Source organism: Paroedura picta, chromosome 13, assembly GCF_049243985.1.
Source record: "Paroedura picta isolate Pp20150507F chromosome 13, Ppicta_v3.0, whole genome shotgun sequence".
In the NCBI taxonomy this organism is placed as follows: Eukaryota; Metazoa; Chordata; class Lepidosauria; order Squamata; family Gekkonidae; genus Paroedura; species Paroedura picta.
The window spans coordinates 26034791-26060572 of NC_135381.1; the positions used below are offsets into that span (position 1 = coordinate 26034791).

The 25782-nt window shown below is 43.0% G+C and overlaps 1 protein-coding gene and 1 long non-coding RNA gene across 10 annotated transcripts in view; one reads left to right on the forward strand and one right to left on the reverse strand.

Moving 5' to 3' along the window:
- Window positions 1-1791: 1791 nt before the first annotated feature.
- LOC143822991 (uncharacterized) lies at window positions 1792-14910 on the forward strand. The gene is made up of 2 exons (XR_013226347.1): window positions 1792-1913; window positions 14193-14910. It is a non-coding gene; the product is annotated as an uncharacterized LOC143822991 (long non-coding RNA).
- Window positions 14911-15578: 668 nt separating this feature from the next.
- The window catches only part of IL1RAPL2 (interleukin 1 receptor accessory protein like 2), a 592622-nt gene continuing 582418 nt past the window's right edge, over window positions 15579-25782 (reverse strand). For all 9 annotated transcript variants that reach the window (XM_077308260.1, XM_077308262.1, XM_077308257.1 and 6 more), the window contains one exon: window positions 15579-22034. In XM_077308260.1, the coding sequence (XP_077164375.1) occupies window positions 21334-22034 (701 nt within the window). In that variant the 3' untranslated portion in view covers window positions 15579-21333. The remainder of the gene's footprint in view (window positions 22035-25782) is intronic.

Consider the following 25782-nt stretch of genomic DNA (forward strand, 5'->3'; position numbering starts at 1 on the left):
CTTGTTTTGAGTGCTTCAGCAGCAGTGTTAATCACTGTCAGCTTATCAGTTGTCTCCTTCACACTGCTGCCTGTTTGTGGGAAGAGGCCATGGGTAAGCCAGTGCTGCTACAGCAGGGGTAGTCAAACTGCGGCCCCCCAGATGTCCATGGACTACAATTCTCATGGGAATTGTAGTCCATGGACAACTGGAGGGCTGCAGTTTGACTACCCCTGTGCTACAGGGATTGAGCAGAAAGGCAGAAAGTTTGCTCTTGGGCCATTCCCCCCTCCTCCCCACATAGTTCATCTATGATGAGAGAGAGCCAGTTTGGTGTAGTGGTTAGGAGTGGGGACTTCTAATTTGGCATGCCGGGTTCGATTCTGCACTCCCCCACATGCAGCCAGCTGGGTGACCTTGGGCTCGCCACGGCACTGATAAAACTGTTCTGACCCAGCAGTGATATCAGGGCTCTCTCAGCCTCACCCACCCCACAGGGTGTCTGTTGTGGGGAGAGGAATGGGAAGGCGACTGTAAGCCGCTTTGAGCCTCCTTCAGGTAGGGAAAAGCGGCATATAAGAACCAACTCTTCTTCTTCTTCTTCATCTTGCCAATTAAGTTGCTTTTTTTCTTCCTGTTTTGAAAACATGGTTCATCCATTTTTAAAACATGGGCTTTTCAAAAGCAAAGAAAAAGATTAAAATGTGTGTGTGTGTGTGTGGGGGGGGGGAATACCCATGAAGAGCTTTGAACCCACAATGTTGTGATCTGCAGGCTGGCATCTTACTAACTGAGCTAGCACTGCAGTTTGAAGCCTATAAGCCATATATAAATGTTTCTCTGATGGGTATTTTAAAAAAGAAAAGAAAAATACAACGCTTCATTAGATTCTTTTTTTAGTTACTGTTCTTCAAATAAAATAAAATAACATAAAATATTATTAAAAATTAATAAATAAAAACATTCAGAGTTTTTTTAAGTAATCCAATTGTACCATGTTCCCTTAATTTAAAAAAAGAAAGAAATAGACAGGATGGAAGGAGAAGGGGGAAAGGGCAAAGGGCAGCAGGTATCCAGAGGAGGTGGAAGGTGAACTGCTAGAGACAAGAATGCCTTGTCTGTAGTTCTGACACTAACACTTAACCTTAATTCTCACAAGACTTAAGGAGAGAGGCTTATAAAACCAAATAAATGCATATTCAGTAGAGGAGCTTAGACATGATGAGGGCAGGAAACCCAAGATGGCAACCCGAAAGTGAAAGCAGCTTTTTTCAATTGAGGCCAGAACAAACTAGCACCCCATACAATCTATGGGTCTCCCTCCATTTATCTCTGGGTTATTCCCTACACCAAGCTAGAACCTGATTAAAATATCATATTGTCCATGAAATGGAACAGGAGACTGATCAACAGATCAATGAGCAGAAGTAATGGAGCACCATACGTTTTTAATAATATTTTAAACTGTGTTTTTATAAATGATATACATGTGACACATGTTGGAAACTGCAGTGCGCATGCGTGCAGGGAGGGGTGGTATATGAAAACCAATAAATAATAATGAGAATAAAACTGACCAATGACTAGAGACCAACCAGCAACACACAAAAAGAAAGGGGAAAACCCCCTTGGCAATCTAGTTTTTCTCATTAGTATGCAGAGTTATACTGTGCGATTTGGAGGAGAAAAATTTGAGAAAAGATATGTGAAGAGTACAGGAACAGGATGGAAACAGGATGTGAATTAAAGGGATACCAGCTCCAATTCAGTGACAATCTAAATTAAGCTGTGCTCAACTCTAGTTGAGACTTCCACATTTTACCAGTAGCAAAGAAAAAGCTCAGAGCCTTAAAAGTTTACTGTGTTCAAAATTGAAGAGGCAGCAATAATAAGTCTGCAGGAGAACAGAGCAACAGAGCAATTTGTCATGAATGGTAGGAATTTTTGGTCATGGCGACTTTATACAATTATTCTTCTAAGGGTTATTATGAAAATCAGCTGCAGAAGGTAATTGCTTCTTGTCTCTACTTTGCTATTGTGCCCTCTTTTAAACCATCCATTTCCTTTCCAACCATTCCCTTCAGTTTCTAGTTATTCTGGTATGGATGCTTTTTTGGTGGGATTGCTTTTTTGTACAGACACAACCAACAGAGGAAGCAGTCTCCGGCCACCTCTGCGTATATTCAACCATGCTACACCCACAGACTTAATTTAACCTCCCCATATGTTCAGGAATCAGAAAAAAGCAAACTGCTTTTAAAGGCAAGACAGCGGAAATGCTTTCCTTCTGCTCTCTGCCCATGTTTCTTTCAGACTGCATGGGATTCACTCTTGTTCTCTCTGTCTTTCAATCAACGAAGATGTGGAAGTTCTTACAATCTATAACATATCCCCCAAACCTGTTCAGCCTAGGGGCCCATTAGGATTCATGAGGGAAAGTAGTGGAAACCTCTACAAAATGGCTGCCACAGGAAGGTAATCAGATTTGGATCTACTGTATTCAATAGAAAGAGGACATGAGCCCTCTACAATGCATGGGGAGGAACAGTGTTTATTAGGGATGTCAGGTGTTGTGTATGCAAAGAAGTGGACCCACAGAACAGTGAATTTTACACTGGGGACATTTAATGCTATTGGTTAAGCATGCAGGATTCATCCTGCCACTGGATCATTCAAACAGTCCAATGAATTCAAACCAGGGGTCTTGCAAGGAGTCAATCACAGGCCCTCGTGAGAACCTGGGACAGTATATAAGTTCCGGTGGTGGCCAAGGTTACTCAGTTCAGTTGGTCTGACCTAATAAAGACCTGACGTTTCACTCTAGGAGCGACTGGAGTATTTCATTCCAGAATAATGTACCCACTGTATCATCCTCCAGGTGGGACCTGGGGATCACTTGGAATCAAAGAGTTTTGCCAGACTAGTCATCAGTTACCCTAGAGAAATGGATGCTTTGTAGGGTAGGATGGTGGTGAGGATGGAGGCAAAGGCGGTAGCAGTGTGAGCACTCTGCCTTAAAGCTGGCATTTATTATTATATTTATTTCTTGCCACTATTGTCAAGCCATCTCATGGAGGGTTGCATAGTAAAAACCCCACATAAAATATAACAATTATAATACAATAAAATTACATACCCAGGAAGCAAAAAATCTATCCTCCTGCCCTCACACAACGTCCTCCCTCTTGGTGCAACCATAGGGGAATCCATAGATGCTAGCAATATACCACAAGGTCATGGTCTGGCTCAGGGGCTATCTCTCCTGAAGGGGCCCATATGATCTTCCATGCCCTGACCTCAACTGTAGTCCTAACAGAAGAACTCCATTTTACAGGCCCTGAGGAATGTAAACAGTTCGTGAAGGGCCCTCAGCTCATCAGGGAGCTCAACTTGGTGACAACACTTCCTTTGAGTTAAACATCATCAAAATATGGAATTATTGTGATCTCAGCATGAATACAAGTTGTAGTAGGTGACAACTAGATTGAGAACCACCCCCCCAGAAAACCCAAACGTATATACATATAGCAGACAATAGATCTTCCCATTAGTGCATGTGATTGGTTAGATCGTATTTGATTGATTTGAAGTGACTGGATCCAGTAGATGGGATCGTTGCTATGTATTGATCACTTTCACATCTGTGTGGATCCTGCCTCAAACCTTAAGCTTGGTCCTTGGCAGATCCACACGCGCAACAATACATCCAGCTAAATTTCTGCAAGGCAGACTTATTTTCTAAATATAGGATCAGGACAGTTTCAGATACTGATAACCTTCCATTCATACCTATTTTCCAGTAGATACAGCAGCTGTGCTAATGTGGGCCTCTCTGGGACCATAGTTCTCGTGCTCTGGTAGACTCTGGATTTGATTACTGTAATGCATTATACATTGGGCTGCTTCTGAAGACAGTTTTAAAAAAATCAAAGAAACTACAGTATGACACCTAGATTATGAACATATTTTATCTCTGGCTTCCAGTGTGCTTCCAGGTGCATATGAAATGTCCTAGTGCTTGCTTGTATGAACCTATAAGTTAAGATCTATATCTTAGAGTGTCTCTGCCTCAAGAAACCAGCCAGGTGGCCTCAAGATATGGCCTTTTCTTTGGTGAATATTTCTATTCCTTGCTAGAAAAGCAAGTCAGTCCTTTGGGTCCAATTGTCGTACACAAAAAAAATGGGAGAATAAAACAGTTAAGGTTATGGTAGACACTTTTCCACTGGGAATGCAAGGAATTCTGATACTGCATATTTAGGATGTTGTGGTGCTGTTTACTAATTTACTACTAATTTACTTTTTCTTTATATCTGTATTCTTATGATCCCTGTTCCATTGTCTGAGGAAGTGTGCATGCACATGAAAGCTCTTGCCTATAATACATTTTTGTTAATCTTAAAAGTGCCATTGGACTCAAGCGTTGTTGTGCTATTTCAGACCAACAAGGCTATCCACTTAAACCTATAAATCCAGGTCTACTTGCAGCTCTATGCTTATTGTAGGTAAAACTGTTAAAAAGTTTGAAGTGTGAAAAAATGCCCTTCGGTGCAGCTAAAAGATGTCTCTTGAAAAAAAGAGATGTCTGCCGGTTTCCCACATCACATTTCTAACTCATCAATGTCAGAATCCCCCAGTACAGAGTACAAAGTAACAGAAACTAAAGGAAAAGACCTTTGAAATGGTGGATGATGGTCAAGTTGTTCAGTGCCAAGTGTAGTCACTGTCTTTGGCAAGGGAAATCAAATGCCACTCTGACACCTTTCCACCAGAGACGGGACTGAGATCAACAGCTTCTTTTGCAAGCCCATTAGATGGTAATTACATCGGGCTCTCAGCCCATTGCTCAACTTGGCAGAACTGAAGCCTCTGAGTCAAGAGGAGGCAAGAGGTCTGTGTTGTTGTTGTTTATACTGTTTGGAAGGCTGGCTTCAGATGAGTCCTTCCTGGATGGACTTAATGAAAAGGATTTTGCCAATGGTTACTCAACTCCTGGGAAGTTTGAGTCTTCTCTGATCTTATTTTGTGATGTCTGCTGGATGTCTCCTATTGACCAATTATGCACGGGCTTGAATGCCCTAATGGCGGAGACAGGTCTCCGGGAAAAATTATGCATGACGTCACCATCCGCGGACCGGGATCTGCTGTGGGTGAAGGCAAGAGCTAGGTCGAGCTAGCCCAGTGCATAATTGGAGGAGCCAGGTTTTCTGGACCAGCCCCTCCCCTGCTGGGAAGAAAAGTGAGGTATAAATTAATAAGCAGGTTCCTAAAAGGATTTGCAGAAGCCACCTTGAAGGAGGTCAAGTGTACAATGGTACGGTGGTGGAGGTAACCGGAGAGTGTGCCTCAAGTCCTAATAGCTTCCTGTTGGCAGAGTTTAAAAGTGCAACAGAGCAAAACATCAAGCTGCATAAAAGAATAACATTTTATTGAGAAGGGAGACTGTGTCTTGAAAGAAGAGTAAGAGAGAGTCCTGACTTATGGTTCTTCTTTGTTCATTCCATTTTTTCTGGAGGCAAGTAAAGAGAAAATGTGCTTAAAAGACAAGGAAGTCTCTATTGAGCCCATCAGGACACTGGAGAAACGTTTTTTGGAAAATATCAGGAAGTTCCTATACTAACTCCGCTAAATACAGATGTCCTCTGATGCCCCACGTACATTCTTCATGTGCTTTTGAGTCATGCAAATTTCAACAATTCCCAGCAATGCTGATTCCCAACTGACTGAAATGCATAGCTTGTGTCTGTGCGGGGTGTGTGTGTGTGTGAGAGAGAGAGAGAGAGAGAGAGAGAGAGAGGCCTAATCCAAGGCTGTACTGTGGGCCAATTAGAAAGACTATCATTATATTTGGCCCTAGTATGCCAGATGACTCTTCATAGCTTTGCTCAATTTGTGAGAAATACCTATTGCCATTTTGAAGCATGCAAACTCATTCCCTAATGATTTGCATGTAAGCAGCAAATAATAATAATAATAATAATAATAATAATAATAATAATTATTATTATTATTATTATTATTATTATTATTATTTCAATTTATTCCCTGTCACTTGCGAAGCCGGCTCATGGCGGATTACAATGTCTTATAAAAGCCCCTTTAAAACCCCCATTAAAAGACATAAAAACCCAACATGGCAGAAGACCCCACTTCCAACCCCCACTATTAGAGGGGTGAGGAAGGAGGTCAAAATGATGTATTACTCATACCTAGGAGGGGGCATTGATCTGCCTTGCTGACTCTAGTGTCAACCATAGACCTGGCGGAAGAGCTCCGTTTTACAGGCCCTGTTGAACACCAAAAGCTCCCTCAGGGCCCATAGCTCGCCCATGGGGCCCAGACAGAAAAGGCCCTGGCCCTGGTTGCAGCTAAATTTTCACCTGCAGAGCATAAGGCCCTGCGGGGGGCATAGGGAGATAGGCGGCCCCCCGGGAATGTGGGTCCCGACCCACGTAAGGCCTTGAAGGTTAAAACCAAAACCTTGAACTGGATCCAGACAGCAATTGGCAACCAAGGCTGGATATGGGCCCTCCAAGGTGTACCAGTAAGGAGCCTAGCAGCTGCATTTTGCACCAGCTGGAGACTCTGGATCAAGGACAAGGGTAGGCCCACATAGAGCAAGTTACAGAAATCTATTCTGGAGGTAACCATTGTATGGATCACTGTGTTCAAATGTTCCGGGGACAGGTAGGGCTCTAGTAGTCAAGTCTGGTGAAGAAGGAAGAATGGCTGGCCGGCTACTTTCTTGACCTGCGCCTCCATGGTGAATCAAGCATTGATGGTCACACCCAAATTCTTGGCCTGGGGTGCAGTTGTATCCCTGCCAGGGTGGGTAAGCACACTTCCTAGTCCCACCCCATACCTCCCACCACAGGACCTCCGTCTTGGAGGGGTTAAGTTTCAGATATGTTCCTCATAACCAGGAGATTTATATCACACAAGACTTGTCCATGGTGTTTTAATGGACATATATCTAACTGCCAGCATACAGAAATTTCACACTGAAAAAAATCGTATCATGCAGTGACAGTGGACTAGGACCAGGGAAATATGGGGATTCAAATCCCCACTTTGCCACTAAGTGACTTGGTCCCAGAGTCCATCTTTCAGGCTTACCTACCTCACAAGAATAAACTGGAGATGGGGAGTTATACATATACCCCCTTGGTCAGCTCCTCACGTGATGAAACCATGCTTAACTGCTTCCGATGTACCTCCTCCACAGGAAATAGGAGATCATTTCTCCCAGGCAGAGCTGGAGGTAGAGCTCTCCTAGAAAAAGAGTCAGGGGGCAATTTAATTAATAATTAATTTAATACAATTAATTTAATAATTATATTTCTATACCACCCTTCCTCTTGGCTCCGGGCAGATTACATATAACAAGAGGAAGTACATATAACAAGAGAAGTACAAGATAATTCATAAATTCAAGAAAACAATAGTAACAGTGATTTTAACTGGTAATAACGGTGTGTATAACATCTAGTTAACTTGCTAACTTATACAACAATGATTTCATGGGAAAACTGGTGTGGGATTCAGAATATGGGTAGGGGTATCCACGGTGTGCTTCTGAATGGCAGCAATTCATGAGTATGCAAGATCAGCAGTGGGCATGATTCAGTGGCTTATGAAGAACGTACAGGGCACACTTCCAATTTGGCAGGGATTCTGTATGTGACATGAAAGGGGAACCATGGGAACATTGGTATTTGGGATGTGGAATCAGCTCCGTGTAAGCTGCTACACTGATGTGATGTCCTCTGCCTTCTTTAGCAACTACCATTTAGTAAGGCATCTTTCAGTACCTTACAATGCATCTTTGGGCTGTAATAGATGTCTGCTAGTTACCCACCTGAGCTTTAGAACGGAGGATCTATCAGTGACCAATTATGCACTGGAGGTTTCATGCCAGGCTGCAGGCTGGAGTTCTAGTCATGGGTTGCCCCACCTCTTCCTGCACCCACATGGGGGAGCATTTGGCCAGGTCTGCCTCATCCGGCCCCGATTTGTGTTCCTGCATAGGAACTGGGGCAGCAAAGTTCCCAGTGCGTAAACGGTCAGTAATAAATCAGTCAAGGTGGTAGTAAAAAATAATGCATTGAAGAGCTACTTTTTCTTTTTCAACTTCTAGCGCAACAGGGGCTACATTGATATGGCATTAATTCTGTTTTTAAATCTGCTTTGCTTTGCTAAGAAATTTTCACAACTAAATCTAGGTTTTTTAGAGGCGCCCTCCAGCCACGCCCCATAAGCACACAGTTCCATTAAGTGTGGGTTCTCCCTGTAGCACTCCCAGAGTGAAATGGTGGGTTGCTCTAGCTGTCTAGCCTAGCATCTCTATGGGGCTGAAGTGGCTGTAGTTCTCTGTGCCATTCTGTCACAAATGTGGGTACATAGCTATGCACAGATGTGAACCAATGGCCTGGACCCGTGTGTGTTTATATGGGCAGAATTGCAAAGAAGTCCTGAAGTCTGATGGATGGCTTCAGATATGAAACCATCCAAGTGATTTTTACGATGCCTTATCTCTACCTGGGCCCTGGCTGCCAGAACCATAAAGTTTCCTCTGTCTTCTGTGTTATAATGACTCTGGAGGCCACTCAGGCAATTCCTGTGGCCTTGTTCCTCCAAGAAAGGCAGCTCCAAAGCTCTTGCGAGTGACTATAATTCACTAGCCCATCTGGAGACAGAAACTGACTTTGCTGGGCTCAGCGATATCTCTGGTTCGGATCTATAGACTTTGCTTAGCTCTTGGGGAACATGGGATGCAGAATGCTCTTTTTTTTTCCTTTTCGGTAACACATATCTTGACTGCCCACTGGGGAAATGATTAGCCGGCCCAAGGGTTATGTGCACTGCCTTTTGCAATAGATGTTGCCACTTATTTTGCTGATTCCCGCAGATTTGGATAATGTTCCCTCACCCAGTTACACCATCTGACTTTGGTCTGTGCCAATCTCGTGTGTCAGGAGATCTGTTGCAACAACTGTTTGCCTTCCTTTACAGTCTTCCCTGGCCTGTAGCTCCTGGCTGGATATATTTCACAGACTTTGGGGCAGATGACATCCTCTAGGTCAGGGGTAGTCAACCTGTGGTCCTCCAGATGTCCATGGACTACAATTCCCATGAGCCTCTGCCAGCAAATGCCATGGACATCTGGAGGACCACAGGTTGACTACCCCTGCTCTAGGTGGCTTTAAATACCTGTGTCCCTTGCTTAGAAATGTCCCCCTTCTGTATTTCGTTGCTGCTTTTTGTGCCTTGATGAAATTTCCTGCTGTGCTATCACACTAGCACACAGAGGCCTAATATGCCGGCTGCCATGTGTAGTTATTAAATTTTAAATAATATTTAAAGCATTAGTAATTATGCCACAATGTTTGGTAAGGAACACAGTTTGGCTGGAATCAGATAGCTTTTTGGGGCAGGGAGAGTTACAGAGAACTGAAGATTGAAAGGGGAATTTCTGCTTATTTGGGGAAGTTTTTGAAATAAATTGTTTCAGAATTCAGAGAAGAACCATGCCTTAAGTCAGGAGTAGTCGAACTGTGGCCCTCCAGATGTCCATGGACTACAATTCACATGAGCCCCTGCCAGCCGGCAGGGGCTCATGGGAATTGTAGTCCATGGACATCTGGAGGGCCACAGTTTGACTACCCCTGCCTTAAGTGAAAGAGTGAAAGTGCACATTTTGCACGCAGAACTGGGCTCAGTCCTTAGCAGGGAAGAATTAAGATTTGTAAAACAGATGTTTATAAAGGAAACTTACCTATCCATTTTTTCTTTAGCTGAGCATTTCACTAGATCACATGGCTGATACATTTGCAATTCAAAATGAACGGTCCCATGTTACATCCTGACTATGCATTCATGCATTGGCTTAGACTTGCCTTTCCAATGGTGGATGTACCGCAAAAATATTTTTCAGGCTTCAAGGTACCAGAGGCTGATGTCAACTGGCTACGCCTCCCTGTCACACTCCCTGAAAGTGAGAGGAACCTTGGCCAGCCAAGGTTTAGATAGCCTGGGCCCCTCCCCCTCCCACCCCCTCCAGGCACATCATTGGCTCAACCCAAATAAGGGTTGATTTCCTTTCCTCTTCACATGTAGTTAGAAATGGCAGGCACAGGGTGGGAGGCTACTCCCCAATTGCCATTTTGAAAAACCCCATTCCATGGTACAATTGAAGGGCCATCAAATTCTGCAATACTATGGTTGAAAAATCCTGGTTTAGACCTTGGCTAATATTATGTTGGAGTTTCATTGAATGTGTGTATGGTTGACAAGGTAAAACAGGAAAACAGCCTTAGCAGATGAAAAACAAGGAAATGTACAAAACCTTTGCAAATGGAAACCTAAACTGGGAGGTTGAAATTGGTTACTTTTCATTGATCCTTATACCCTATTTCTTATTTGTTCTTATTTGTGAAATCACTCAGCCAACAATATTTAAAAGAGCTCTGAACCCCAAAATCAGGTTTGTACTCCCACATTCGGGGGACTTCCCCCTTTGAGAGGACATGTGCTGTTTCCTGGTCCAAAGCCCGGTTCTTTCGCCAGCTGCTCCAAAGTGGGATGCCCCAGGACAATTGCATAGCTGGACACTGCAGCCAGGCTGCATCCCAAAACAATCTTTGGATCACCCCAAATGACACATCCCCACATCCTAGAGGCTGTCTCCTACAAGCAGACATATGGTGGTGCCCAGTCCAAACATTGGTTCTGGCACCATGAGAAAAATTATTTGGACCACCCCCAAGAGGCCTGTATTAAACGTGATTTTTGAATAAGGAAATGCCCACTGCACCCCAGAATATGGTTTGGACCACCACATGTCACACAAACCCACATTCAGGGGACTTACCCCTTGGAGAAGATATGGGCTGTTTCCTGATCCAAAGCCCAGTTATAGCATCAGGTGCTCCAAAGTGGGATGCTCCAGGACAATTGCACAGCCAGATACTGGGGGCAGGCTGCACTCCAATACAATCTTTGGACCACCCCAAAAGACACATCCTGACATGCTGGAGACTGTCTCCTGCAAGCAGAAATATGGTGGTGTGCACCATATAATTGGCCTCAGAAGGGCGGCAGAGCAGGGCAGCTGCAGCTGCAGCAGACGGGCCGCATTGAGCGTTATTTTTGCCGCATTGAGCACTGTTTGCCTCACAAGACAAGACTGAGGAGAAATAGAAGTTAAGCAGTTCAGCCCTCTCTTCATCTTCATCATCTGTTATAATTTCACTTTCTTGTCCTCGCAGTGGTCTTACCATGTCCCTCCTCCTTTTCTTACTTGAAATATAACTGAAGAAGCCTTTTTTGCTATGTTTAGCACTTCTTGCTAGCCAAAGCTCATATTGAGCTTTAGCTTTTCTAACACTCTCCCTACAATTATTGGTTATTTGTTTATACTCATCCTTGGTAATAAGGCCTTCCACTTCCTAAATGACTCTTTTTTATTCCTCAAATCATTTGACAATTGCTTATGTCAGAGCCATATCTGATTATATTCAAGATTTCATCGCACCCCTGACTGAAGAAAAGAATCCCAGCATATTTTGAGAGTCCTCATCCTTTCAGTTTGTCCCTCCTCCTTCAGGAAGAGGCCATAGCTCAGTGGTAGAGCCCACGCTATATATGCAGAGAGTCCTATGTTCAGTCCTTTTTACTTCCAACGAAAAGAAGAAGAAGAAGAGTTGGTTCTTATATGCCGCTTTTCCCTACCCGAAGGAGGCTCAAAGCGGCTTACAGTCGCCTTCCCATTCCTCTCCCCACAACAAACACCCTGTGGGGTGGGTGAGGCTGAGAGAGCGCTGATATCACTGCTCGGTCAGAACAATTTTATCAGTGCCGTGGCGAGCCCAAGGTCACCCAGCTGGTTGCATGTGGAGGAGTGCAGAATCGAACCTGGCATGCCAGATTAGAAGTCCACACTCCTAACCACTACACCAAACTGGCACTACACCAAAAGGACATTGAGGAGCTGGTGTCAGGCATTGTTGGTGGATCAGAGGAAGCAATAGTCTGACACAACATAAGGCAGCCTCCTACAGTTGTAACGTTTGCCTAATCCAAATGGAATAAGCAGTGCCTTGCAATTAAATTATCCTTGTGGCACCAGAAGAAGCTTACCCAGCTCTCTGGGTGCACTCTAGGCTGCTGCAGGAAGGACAAGAGTGAGGGCCATCTCTAAAAAGTTGGCAACCCTCTTGCACAGTGACCTCTCCTATAACCCATTTTATTTGCTGACCCTGAGGTCTTGGTAAAGCACTTATTTATATTCCAGCTTTGGTCTACAGCTAGTGGTCATGTTGCAATGCAATGAAATAATGCTGACAGCTTGTCATCTGCATCTCCTGGCAGACTTCCCACTTTACTACTTAAATTTTAAGGGGTGTGTTTTATTGTGGGATTCATTATTATAACTTGCTGCAAGCCAGCTTGCTTGGAGCAGCAAGTAATAAATCAAATACACAAACAAACAAATATGTATAAATAGCCTGGAGGTTTTACTTTGGTCCCTCTATCCCCCCCTTGTTTTCCCTTCCAAGTGATCCTATTAAACTGTGCATTAATTGTCTTCTGATGTGTCAAATGACTGAGCACTTTGTAATCATTGTAAAAGATTAAACGGTCTCTTCTAATGACCTACACATGAAGGGAAAACTGTCCATTTGCATTTTAGCTGAATGGGTACTTCAGCCTTGCTGAAGGTTAAGTGTTCCTCAATAGCAAGGAAAATTATATCAACAATCTTCATTTTTTGGTAGAAATACAACTGCTGCTCCTCCCCCTTTTCATTGTCATTTTCTCTGTAATTTATAATGCAGTTTTCTATGCCACATTAAGCGTTCACAAATTCTGTATTTCCTGTAGTGATTCAAGTGATCAGTGGGGAAGAGCCGTGCACTGATTTGGCAATGAGATATTTGATTATCAGTTCAAGCTAACCTTTCCAAACATCTCGTGGAGACAACTGCTTGTTCAGAAGTGTGTGGGACTTCTGCCTGAGAGCAAGAGAATTCCCCCTTGCAGATTTCCTCTAAGCACAGTTAACTCTGTACCTGCCATGCCGTATATCAACGTTCCCCAACCTTTTTGCGGTTGAGGACCGCCTCTGGGGGTGGGGGACAGCCGGTGGCCTGGGCACCACGCATGTGTGGCAGCTGCGTGCAAATGCACAGAGTTGCTGTGCATGCGCATTTGCACCAGCAGGGGTTGCAAACGCGCATGCGCGGCAGCTCTGCCCATGCGCGTTTGTTTCCGCCAGCGTGCCAGCGGCCGTGCCTGCCTCTCCCCCCCTCACAGCAAGAAGCTAGTTGGGCCACGAGCGCTTGCAGCCTGGTGAGCTTCTCGCTGTGGGGGGGGGGAGAGGGAGGCGTGGCTGCTGGCGGCCCAGTACCGAGGCCGGGGGCTGACGACCCCCGCCTTATATTATACCTTATATTAATGAATAAGGAATCTATTACCTCAGGGTGTCTGAAAACAAATTTATAGATGTCAGTAGTTATCAGGAATTTAGGGAAAGGTCAATTTAAAACGGATACCTTTAATCCATAATCTCAAACATAGGTCTTCTACTGCTTTGAGGTGGTGTTTGAGGAGAAAGTTTGAAAGGGGGGGGGGAGATGAGAATTTTAATGAGGAAAAAGTAATTTTTGTGTGCTCCGTGCTTTTCCACTTGTCAGTTCCCTTCCTCAATACCTGGTGGCTGCAGGCCAGGATCACAGTACACTTCCAATTGAGGTATGGGAGGAGGGCCTATTGTGAAAAGAGTTAAATGTAGGGTTGACTCGTTAACTTTGGAGATAAAAGATTTTGGTAGCTGGTTTGAATAGTATTGGATGCACCTGAGTCCTTAAGGGGGCAAGAATGGACGAAGCCTTTGGGAGCTAGCTTGGTGGGTGTCCTGCTTAAGATCAGCCCCTAGCATATCTGGATGAAACTTCAGCCCTTGATCCATAAATAAACAAACAAACAAATGTGGCAGTCCCTAATCTGGAGAACCACATTTGATTCCCCACTCCTCCATATGCAGCCAGACTAGTCATGTTCTCTTAGGGCTGTTCTTGCAGAGCGGTTCTATTAGAACTCTCACAAGGTACTTGTTATGCGGAGAGGAAGGAGAAAGTGTTTGTAAAATGGTTTGGGACTCCTTCGGGTAGTAAAAAGTGGTGAAAATAGCATCTCTTCTTCTTCTGCTTCAGGGCATCGAACTCTGAATGAGGAGTGGAGCTCGGCAGTTTCTGGTGAATTGGCCAACACAGCAGGTGAAATTGCATTCTGTTCTGCAAAGATGTCCTCAAGTTCCAAGCACAAAGGTAGGGGAAACATAGACTATAACAAGGAATGGGTCTGGTCTAGGCTTAAAGCACATGGACATGATATAGTCTACTTATGGAATGTGCATAATAAAATAGATTTGTTTCTAAAAATCATAGGTTTGTATAGTTGGTTTTGGGTCTAAGTTGCAGGAATGGAAATTGTCTCCAAACTGTGTTTTTCCCATTGTATACGGCTAATGAAAATAAACCTGGCCCAATAGGGTGCATGAGGTGGGGAAACAGCAGTCCCTCTTCCTTCCCTTAATTTTTGGGAAGCTGACTCCAAACAAAGAAATAGGCCATGACATTGCTTGTTAAAGGTAAAGGTAAAGGTATCCCCTGTGCAAGCATCGAGTCATGTCTGACCCTTGGGGTGACGCCCTCTAGCGTTTTCATGGCAGACTCAATACGGGGTGGTTTGCCAGTGCCTTCCCCAGTCATTACCATTTACCCCCCAGCAAGCTGGGTACTCATTTTACCGACCTCGGAAGGATGGAAGGCTGAGTCAACCTTGAGCCGGCTGCTGGGATTGAACTCCCAGCCTCATGGGCAAAGCTTTCAGGCGGCTACCTTACCACTCTGCGCCACAAGAGGCTCTTAACATTGCTTGTTAAATACTCCCAAATGCCTGCAAATCAAATGTTGAGTGATCAAGGATGTCAATGATCAAAATATTTCCAAGACTAAGAATACTCCCAATTTGCAGATAAAATTTCAGAAAATGGTATGCTTGGGGAACAGTGATTACAGTGTGGTTAAGTGACTAGTCCACAGTACTGATGACCCACTAGTAAGCTTAGAAGCCATTTTGAAAACAATTCCCATCCAATCCTTCCCATCTTTGAAAGCAGAGCACAGTATATTTCCAAGTTATATATATATATATATATATATATATATATTGTAGAAGTACATGATACACAACTTTGAAGTCTCTGATGAAAGTAGGTGGTGACTTCTTAGCTAGAACTAAACTATAGCAATACGGAAATATAAAAACAAACAAAAATTGTAGTATTTCTTGGAGGAATGGTAGATTGTTGTTTTCAAATGATCCCCAAAGAATGGTCATGGAGGCCCTAAAAGACAGATGGTGGCCTTGCCACATGGTGTTTCTACCCATGTTCCAATTAAAAACAACAGTGTCTGGCATATGTCTTCATGCTCATTATAAACTCCACCCAGAGTTTGATGTGAATGAACCTGATTTTGGAACACAAGAAATGAATGAACAGTACAGCATTTCACTTAAACATATGTAGATATTTTCATGCTTTTTATATAAACTACATTTCCTCCCATTAAAGAAGATAGTGTAAACACAATTCTTGGAATAGTTTATAAAAGCAGTGCAATTTTTGCAAATGTCATTTCTTTTCTTTTGAAGTACATGTGTTTTTATATATAGGGAAGTAAAATAATCTCTTTAGAAAAATATATTAAACAACTGACATTTTGAAAATTTAACTTGGTTGCTCATTTAGAGTCCTACACTGTGTAATCAATAAAAACAAAACAAAACAGTATTTCTAGACTGCCACAGGTGGGGTTAGTTGTATTGGTCTGAAGCAAAAGAACAAAGTGGCACCTTTCAGGCCAACAAAGTTGAATTCTGGGTGTAAGTTTTCATGCACCCAAAAGCTTAAACACAGAGTCAAAACTTTGTTGGTCTTAAAGGTGCCACAAAATTCGAATTTTGTTCTAGTCTGCTAAGGTTTGCGTTGGTGGAATATAAAATATTTATGGGGAGTAAAGAATAAACCTAGCTTAGCAACAGAAGAAGCAATAACCACATGAAAGAGACATAAAAGATTCCATTAGAGTAGCAACAGAGGAACACAGAACATCTGTAGATTATTATACATCTGGAGTTGTTTCTATGATCCAAGGGAGTACATTAATGTGTGTGTGTATAAATTATGTATAAGAGATGTCCCCACCTTATAGATGTTTGTATGAATAGTTTTGATGCTCTATTTTTTATGTGGCTTTCTGATGAGCTCCTTCAATGAAGATTTGGCTGATTTCCACTTTCTTCTTCTATGTCAATTATTCTTGGAATGTGGGAGTGCTTTGGAGCAGTGTCCAAGAAATGTCCCATCACACCAATTACTGTGTGGCATCTGGACAAGAACATCTCTGACAAGAATGGACATAAAGCCACAGAGAATGCTGCAGGGTGAAACCATTCTGCACTAGGATCTTGATTGTGGGGAGAACAAATTACCATTATGGTGGAGACCATCTGTACATGTTTGGGAAATTTCCGCACCCTTTAAATGTCGCATCATACCGGTCAAATGCAAGCTGAATATTCTGGCCCCTTCACATGATGTTGCCCAGATTCAGTGTCTAGCCCGCTGATAGCTCGCTACATCCTCCATTTTAAAGTGCTTCTCTGGGAATCCGAAAAAGTGGATTTACCACCCTAAAAAAGTGCTAGCAACCAGAGAGCAACCAACAGGTAACCAGCAGAAGGAAGGTATGGAGGCTCAAATGTGCTAAAGTCATCTTCAGCATCCCACCCTCACTCCCGCCTCCCTCTCCCTTGTTCCCAGGGATGAAAATTACTTTTTAAAAAATTGTGAACTTCCTGGAGCAACGAATAGGCGGACACGTGTGTAGGCAATACCAGAAATAAAAGAATATTTAATTCAACAAAGTGCTCCTCTTGAAAGTTTTCTCCCCTGTCCCCAAATCAGAATGATATTAATATACTCATTTATCAAAGGGCTGCTTTGGCGCCCATGGAAGCCAATGGCACCATAGACTACAATGAGGGGCACCCTCTTTGAGAGCCTCTAGACGTGGACCTCTTGGACCAATCATTTTGAAATTGGGAGGGGAGTTAGGGAAGAGCCTCCCAGAGCTACCCTGAAAGTTTGGAGGACATACCTTAAACCCCCACCCCCCAGGCCTTGGGAAAGGGACATCAATATTCCCTTTATAGTCTATGATGCCATTGATTTCCATGGGTGCCGAAGCCAAAGCAGCTGAATTGGGTCCTTTGTGCACAAACCTACTTGTGAACCAATACAGGTGGTGTTCAAAAGCACCATGCATCTATGATTCTATGCATAGGCATTGCAACAGAGAAGTATGGTTAAAAAAAAATTAGCAGACATTGCGGGACCTTTAAACTGCATCAGTATATGGAGGAAGGGGATTGGTTGCCTGAATTGATTGACAGGCAGAAGTGCAATGTGTTAAGTTGTGTTGCTCTCTTCTGCCTCTTCCAGCAGGAAGTGAGGTGGGTAAGATGCGCGAAAAAAAGGCAGACAAAGGCGAGACAGCAAAAAGGTGAGGAGGACGGAAGTCCACTGTTTTCTGGTCCAAAAGCCTGTTTTACAGGCATAACGCTATTTTTACTAATGTGCGGAAATGCCCTTGGTCTCAGCAGCAGAACAGCAGGATTACAGGCAAAACAAGTAAGTGAAAAACAAGACTTTTTGAAACCTGTGAATGTGTAGCACTTCTCAAAACTGTAGCATGGGAAGATCATGCCATGTGAGTACTGCTCACCACCTCAAAAGTGTATCATTAACTACCAGGCCTAACATGTTCTTATGTATGTACCCCTCAAATGTTTCTTTCTCTAATGGCTGTAATCTATTATCCCTAACTAGTCATGATTATCTTATATGATAAATTGGCATTAGGATCAGAACAGGATATAAAGATGATCTGGCTAGCTTTCCATACTGGGCACCAAGAGCAAATGCATACAATGAATTCTATGTCTCCTTAGGGCACTTCCAATACAAATGGTTATGCTCTCCAGTGCCCAACTATTATTTATTATTATTATTTATTAAACTTATATCCAATCGCTTTCCAAAGATTCGCGGCAGCATACAACATAACCATCCCATAAATTCCTTGGATAAAACTCATTATACCCAGGATTCTAAGTCCCCAGTAACCACAGAAGATTGCTGGCCTAAAAATCCCTCCCCTGAGCAGACCTCCCTAGAGGTGAGGATACCGATGTAAAAAATAAGTCCAAGGAGGGGCCATGCTATTCCTAGCAACATCACTGGCCTCAACTAAAGACGTGATGGAAGAGCTCTGTTTTGCAGGCCCTGTGGAAGTGTGGCAGCTCCATCAGGGCCCTTAGCTAATTCCACCAGGTTGAGGCCAGGTGTGCTTCCTTAGGGCCAGGGACCTCCAAGAGATTCACACCTGCAGAGAAATGTTCTGTGGGTGGCATAAATGGGCAAGCAGTCCCTCAGATAGACAGGGCCTAAGCTGGGAATGGCCTTGAAGGTCAAAAACAAAACCTTGAACTTGATCCAGGCCAGAACTGGCAACCGATGAAGCTTGCCTCAGCACTGGGTGGATATAAGTTCTCCAGGGTATTTTTGTGAGGAGCCTAGCAGCTGCATTCTGTACCAGTTGGAATTTCCAGATCAAGGTCAAGGGCAGACCAGCATAGAGCAAGTTACAGAAGTCAATTCAAGAGGTGACCGTTGAACAGATCACAGTAGTCAACAGTCTGGTGGCAGGTAGGGTGCTAGTAGCCTTGCCTGATGCAGATAGAAGAATGTTGTGTGGGTTACTCCCATGACCTGGGCCTCCATTGACTGAGAGGCATCCAGAATCATACCCAAATTCTTTACCAAGGACAAGATGTCAAGCTGTGCCCCAGCCAAGATGGGCAAGTGCATTTCCTTGTAATGTAATGGGGGTGTCTGTCCATGAGGAGATAGAGCTGGGTGTCATCCACATACTGGTGTCAGTCCACCCCATAACTCTGGACAAACTGTGCTAGAGGGCGCATAAAGATGTTAAAAAGTGGGGAGAAAGAACCATGCCCTGAGGGACCACACAAGGGAGTTGGTAAGGGTGCAACAATTCCTCTCCCACCATCATCTGTGTCCAGTTCCAGAGAAAGGAGTGCAGCCACTGAAGGGCTGTCCCCTGAATTCTGGTCCCAGTGAGGTGGTGAGCCAACAACTCATGGTTAAGCACGTCAAACTATGGGAAACTAAACATGCATGTGCTCTTGGTCACTGGAAAATCCCAGCACCTGTTTGTGTATTACTTTGAGCAGCATCTCCTGTTTCTTCTGGAGCTGCTGTAGTAATGAATATTTTTTAAACATATCTGACAAGTGTGGTTCCCATGGTTAGCTCTTGTGCTGGCAACATATTAGGTGGTTCCCATGTGGGCTGACTACCCTAACTCCATAGGTAGCAGGTGTCCATATTGGCACACTGGTAAAGAAGTAGTAACCATTCTTTCCCAAGCAATTGTAAACCAGGCCTCATTCTGATAGCAGTTGTTTTTCAAAGTATATATGATGTATCACGAAATACTTTCTAAGTGCACTCTAGATAACCAACAACATAAATAACTACTGGGATTGTTTGCCATTTGTAAAAAAGGGATACAACTTGGCACAACTATTCTGGGCACAGTATGGTGAAAGTCTATCTCTGGGAACAGCGTTTTTACTGCTTCTCTGTGGTTCCATCCAATGTGACTCTAGTGCTGCAGGGTTAGCGCCAGGAATTAGACAGCCCAAGTGCAAACCTGGGAGAGGCAGGGTCTGTAAACGGAAGACATCTCTGATGTTGCTTCTGACCTTCATGTGCAAAGTGCACACTTTCATACTTTGGGGGATCTTTTCCAACCTTTGAGTAGCCCTAAATGCCAGGGCTCAGCATTTTCATATTTTACAGAAACAGAGGAAATCTCGTAGAAGAATATCTCAATAGAATGTTTTCTGGCATTTATGGTGTGTTTGCTGGGTAACAATTGATGTTAAAATAGGGATTATTTTTGCACATTACTCAAAGAGAGATGGCTAATGCAACCCTATGAGTGCTCCCTTCTAAAATCTGTAGGATGGAACCACAAGAAACAACAACCAAGGCATTCAGGGAATGCAAGACCTGCCATCAAATCCCATATTGATGGGATTATTGACCTTCTATTGGATTATGCCAACAGAGAGTAAACTCTCTTTTCAATTTTCGGTGATTATCAATGCAAAGTCACACCATTGGTTATTCAGCACTTTTGCTTCTGAGTATTGCTGTATTTTTTTTTCTGTCGGGAGACATTCTTTGTCAAAATGTAATACCACTAACTCTGAAAAATAAATAAATAAATAACCCTGTGCAAAAAAAAAAAGTTACATTACCCATTAATACAAATCTTACAAGGTCAAGAAGTTAATCAGCCGCTGGTTAACAAGAAGACAATCTGATTGGATTGTAAAATGTGAAAGAAAGTTCTTAGAAACTTGTAGAATAAGATGAGCTTCAAAAAAATTAACAGAACCTTAAATGTGGTCAACTTCCCAGGAATTTGCTTAAGAAAAACACAATGGTAACCATCAAGTAGAAGCAGGACAGATCCTGATAACTGAACTATGAATGGTATGCAAGCGAATTATATACTTTTTTCCAACCATAAGTACTGCTGAGTGGAAGAAAAAAAAACAAAAGCTGCCAGTCACTACAGAGGTTCACCTGCCCATATTCAATAATGTATTGGTGAAAATCTCACAGGATAAAATATTCCACTTTTGATCATGGATCCTCTGGGTGTGCCTTGAGATGAAAATCATTCCATTTGTAGCTAGCTGTGCTTCAAATCTGCAAATTGTATTGTCTTTCCTATCTAGCATTCTCTCTAAAAAAAATTCCACTTATATTTCTGTACTAATATATAAAGAGTCTTGCTTTATCATATACAGCACTAAATATCAATTTGTCATCAGGCTGTGAACCTTTCTTTTAAAATACTCTCCCATGCCCCCTTATAGTTTTGTAATAAAGAAGCATTAAAACTGTACATGAAAAGATATGAACTTATTTGTGAACTACAAAAGTAAGTCTACGCCCCTCCATTCCCACTAATAATTTTGAAATATAAACAAAGAGGTTCAAGTATAAAAGTGAGTTGCTTGTGACTTGGCAAAACGTTTTGGCACCTGATGTTTTAGGTTCAAGGTCCTCTAAGAATCTGTCTCACTCATAATCAATAATCAAGCATTGCAATGCTCTGATTTTTGCTACCATATATCGCTGGTAAAGCCAAGCTCCCTTGTTGATAATGGCAACAAGGAATTGTTCCTATGGAATTCTTGAGCACCTTTCATGTTGCTGTTAAGAGGCAATTGTCCATTGAGTAGTGTCAGGGGTATGTTGCAGTAAGTGTGGTGATTACTGCTTATGGCAGCTAACGGCAAGGTTGCGGATTGCATGTCATACTCATATCCTCTGCAGTAATGTCTCGTTTGTGCAGTATCCACCTCTTGATAATTGCCCAAGTCTGCTTGTGATGCAGCCAAAGAGGCAGAAGTGTCTGACACAGCAATGGAAGGTACTGTCTGGAGATCTCCAAAAAGTCCCTGCTCAGCCGAATCGAGGACTTGACGCCGGGATAAAGCCTCTTTTTTCTTCACAGGCATTTCGTACAGCAAGCGCTTCCAAAACTTAGAATTCAGTTTGCTGCTTTTGGGACCATTCCACTTAATGACTGAAAAAAGTCTGATGGTGTGCTTTAAAGATTCCACTTCCTGGTAATTCACTTTCCCTTTTGATTCAGGACACTCTATGAAAATCACTTTGATTTCTCCACTGACTAGCATGTTGTGGAGCTTGTTTTCCATCTCAAAAATACTCCAACCCCTCCTGAGGACATAATCCGGAGTTAGTACAATAATGAGTCTTCGGCTTTGCTCTACGCATCTTGTGAGATCTTCAAGGTAAGCTATAAATCATAAAGAGAAAAGACAATAAAAGAGAGATATACTGTACAACATAAATTAGCCTCACGATTAAAGTAGGACAAGGAAACCTCACAGTTTGCTAGTTTAACATAGAAATCTACATATGTTTTGCATTTGATTCTACATCTCTGATACACAGGAGATAAACACTGGACTCTAAACAGCAAGATAGGCAAATCCCTAGGAAGAACCCTGGTCAATCATCTCTATATCCCTATTAATCATAAGGTAACTATGGAAAACATTTTTTTTTCAGATTTAGGGCAGGAGAGGATGACTTCTCAGTCACTGGATCTATACCCGATTTACAGTCAGATCCATCAGAATTCTCCATCTTTTGCCTTAATTTTCAGAAGTCCTTGCTTATGTTACACAACACAACAATGCTCAGAGTGTGCTCCTTACAAATCAGCAGAACAGGCAGTAACCCTGTTTTGGGGCTTCACCTCCTCAAACTAAAGGTGAAAGCTTTCACAATTCAATACTTTTGTTGGCACCAAAATTCCCTGCACAAAGAAAACTAGCCTGCCCTTCATCCCAACATCTAATATCCTCTTGGATAAAGGTGCAATTAGCGATATGTTTGGTTCTGAAGAGGAACAACCCAGAAACAAGTTTAGGACATCTGCTTGCTTAAGGAAGCTAGGCCTGACTGAACTATAGAGCCAGCCAGGCCATGTGGCATCCTGGGTACTATACACATTTCATCCCTTCTAGCTCAAGTGGTTTTCCCAGGAAGACAAGCAAAGGAAGGGGTCTCACAGGCAACGGGCAAAGATTACCTCACCCTGCCCATTCAAAGCTTTGAGCTGCCACCTGCAGCAGGGCCTGGAGCTTGTAGCTCTCTTTCCTCCTTTGCCCCCTCCACAAAACAGACTAGTGCAGGGGTAGTCCAACTGCGGCCCTCCAGATGGCCATGGACTACAATTCCCAGGAGCCCCTGCCAGCGAACGCAGTTTGACTACCCCTGGAGGGCCGCAGTTGGACTACCCCTGGCCTAGACTTTAATCCTTTGAGGGGTGGCTGGGTTTTCTTTTTCACAATTTTGATTTGACATTTCTTTGTACAGACAACACTTAGCCCAGATTATACAGCAATAGAAGTCAGCTCAAATAATGTGCACTGGTGATTCTAGAACCACACATAAGATGACCAAGAGGTTTCAAAGTATGCAAGTTTACTATGAAGATGTGCTCAAGGAGGAATTGCTTGGCAACCTATATGCAGACAGTATTATGGGAAGATACTTTTATGAGCTGATCTCATCTCCTTGCCCAGTGTGGGAGGCACTCTTCACAGGGACCCAATGACATATGCCCCATCCTGTTTTTCACATAAACAGACCTTAAGGACAAGTCATTGTCCTATTCTTCATCCATTCAATATATGCACAATGAAAAAAAATATGACTTGTTTTTCCTGTTACTCACAAACAATCTCCCCTGTCTAGATTACAGAGTTTTGGTACTTACTGTCTTAGGACAGGCCTACCCTTCAAATGTATATTTTTATGCACATTGAACTGTCCATAATGAGCTCCTAGGAGTTCTGAGAGACATTGCTTGGAGAGAGTGATGGAGTTTCTGTTACGGATGCAAAGCTTCTCCCTCCTACAATGCGCCTCCCAAGTGAGAGACAATGATTAAAGCCAGTTTAAGTCTCTAGCCCAGAAGTGTCCCAAATGTATTTCCATATATTATAAGATGTATTCAAAATTGGGCCAGCCAGAGTCTCCTGGGATTGACTTAGGATTTCATAAAAAAGGAATGCCACTGAATTGGGCGATTTTCCTGGTGTGAGAATTGGGCCGGCTGGCGCCTTCCATCCAATTGCCTTAGTTTGTCTGAAAATGACCCCTAAGAGTATCCATACTGGGCCACTTTTGCTATTTTTTTTATGAGTCTGACAAAGAAATTTTTTCAAGTGGTAATGGAATTTTTCTTCTTACAGAAGCCTGATGGGCTAGATATTGAGCATACAAGACAAACTGGCTAGACAGTCTCCTCCCCCTTCACCCGCGCCCCCTGACAGAGAGGAGGACTAGGAAAAGTCCTGCTCTACTTACTTCTTTCGACTCTCCTTCCATTGGAAGATAGGGACACCAGTTGGAAGAAGAGCCTGCCGAAGAAAGAGCACATTGTAGGGGTGTTCCAGGTGGAACTCATCCCACATGCAGACTGGTTGTGCAGATTGACAAAAATAGGATCATGGCCAGCTGCATGTAGCCACTGCTACATGTCTATAGGTCTATATGATCATTTTGTAAATTGTTGGTACCCCATCTTCTTGACTCATAAGGCCAAACGTATGCAGTACAAAAATGTATGTGGCATTTTGTAATTATCAGAAAGAAAAGGAAATTGAGGCCCGGTAAAATTCTTAATAAATTATTCCACTGAGTTTGTGTATTGTTCTGGAGAAAGCTTATCTTCCTGAAGTCCCTGGATAAGAAATAGGGGGGCATGAATTCGTAATTTTTTTTCTGCTTTGCATTCTAGATACCAAAAGGCTAATGGATCCAGCAAAAACCACTATGTGGTGCCATGCAGGACAAATTGCTTGTGCAGATTTACAAGCAAATGGCTTTCATTTCCTCCCCAGAGAAACAGACAGAAAGCCATATTTAATGTCTAGCAATTAAAGCCAGAAGATCTGCCACTTCCTCCAGCACTCCTTTGGCACTCTGTGCCTGCTATTATTTAAGGCTGCCACCTTCCAATTACGTCTTCTGGGCTCATAGGGTAGTTCGGTTGGCTGGTATGGGAGTTGTGGGGTTTGGAGTGGCAGGGACAGGGAAGGTGGAAAGGGTTTTTTAGGGTCAATTTATTGTCTTGTTTTTATTTTGTGAGCCACCATGGGCCAGCTAGTATTGGGTGCAGCAGCATATAAATTAAAGAAATAAAAAAATGATTCACAGAAAATTATAATACGCATGTTCTTCTTGCCATGTCCCTTTTTGGTCAACAGTGCAAAAACAGAATTAAATATAAACATAGATGCAAAAAACAATTGAGGGCACACACAGATCAATCACACATGCTGAAAACCTGTTAATATTTGCAGCCTAATTATAGGTCTTCTCCAGTTTCAGTTGCCCAGCACCAATATAGCTACAGCTTCAATAATAGACATAAATTTTCATTAGACATCCTGATGAAATCCATTTTCCCCAAAGCTAAGACTCCCATTTTCTTCCTCTGTGATGCTGGTATAATTCAGTGGACCATAATTATTGCCTCTGGCTGCAATCCTGAAAATATTTTCTTGGAACTGAGTTTCATTGAATAAAACATCTGCGTATCAGTGCTCATTACTCCTATGTGAGGTTCCTGCAGATTGCCCACACACGAATCTTTGACTTGGTGCAGAAGATCAGAATTTATTGAAACCAAGCAAGTTAACCAAAACACTTCCTTGTTAGAACTGAGGCAAGGCAATACAGGTTCAGCATACATCCCCACCTTCAATTCTCTCTTATGAGAACCTAAGAAATCGTGAGAGATCTTCAAAGCCTAAACATCCTGGCTATCAAAAGGGTACCCAAGGACATTTGTCTGCACTCCCAGAGCCAGGTGAAGACAAGTGGGGGAGGGGGGAGGTGTGAAAGAGGAAAACCAGGGTGGGAAATTTAGGCAATAAACCTATACAATAATTAGTATAATGAAGAAGAAGGAGAAGGAGAAGGAGAAGGAGAAGGAGAAGGAGAAGGAGAAGGAGAAGGAGAAGGAG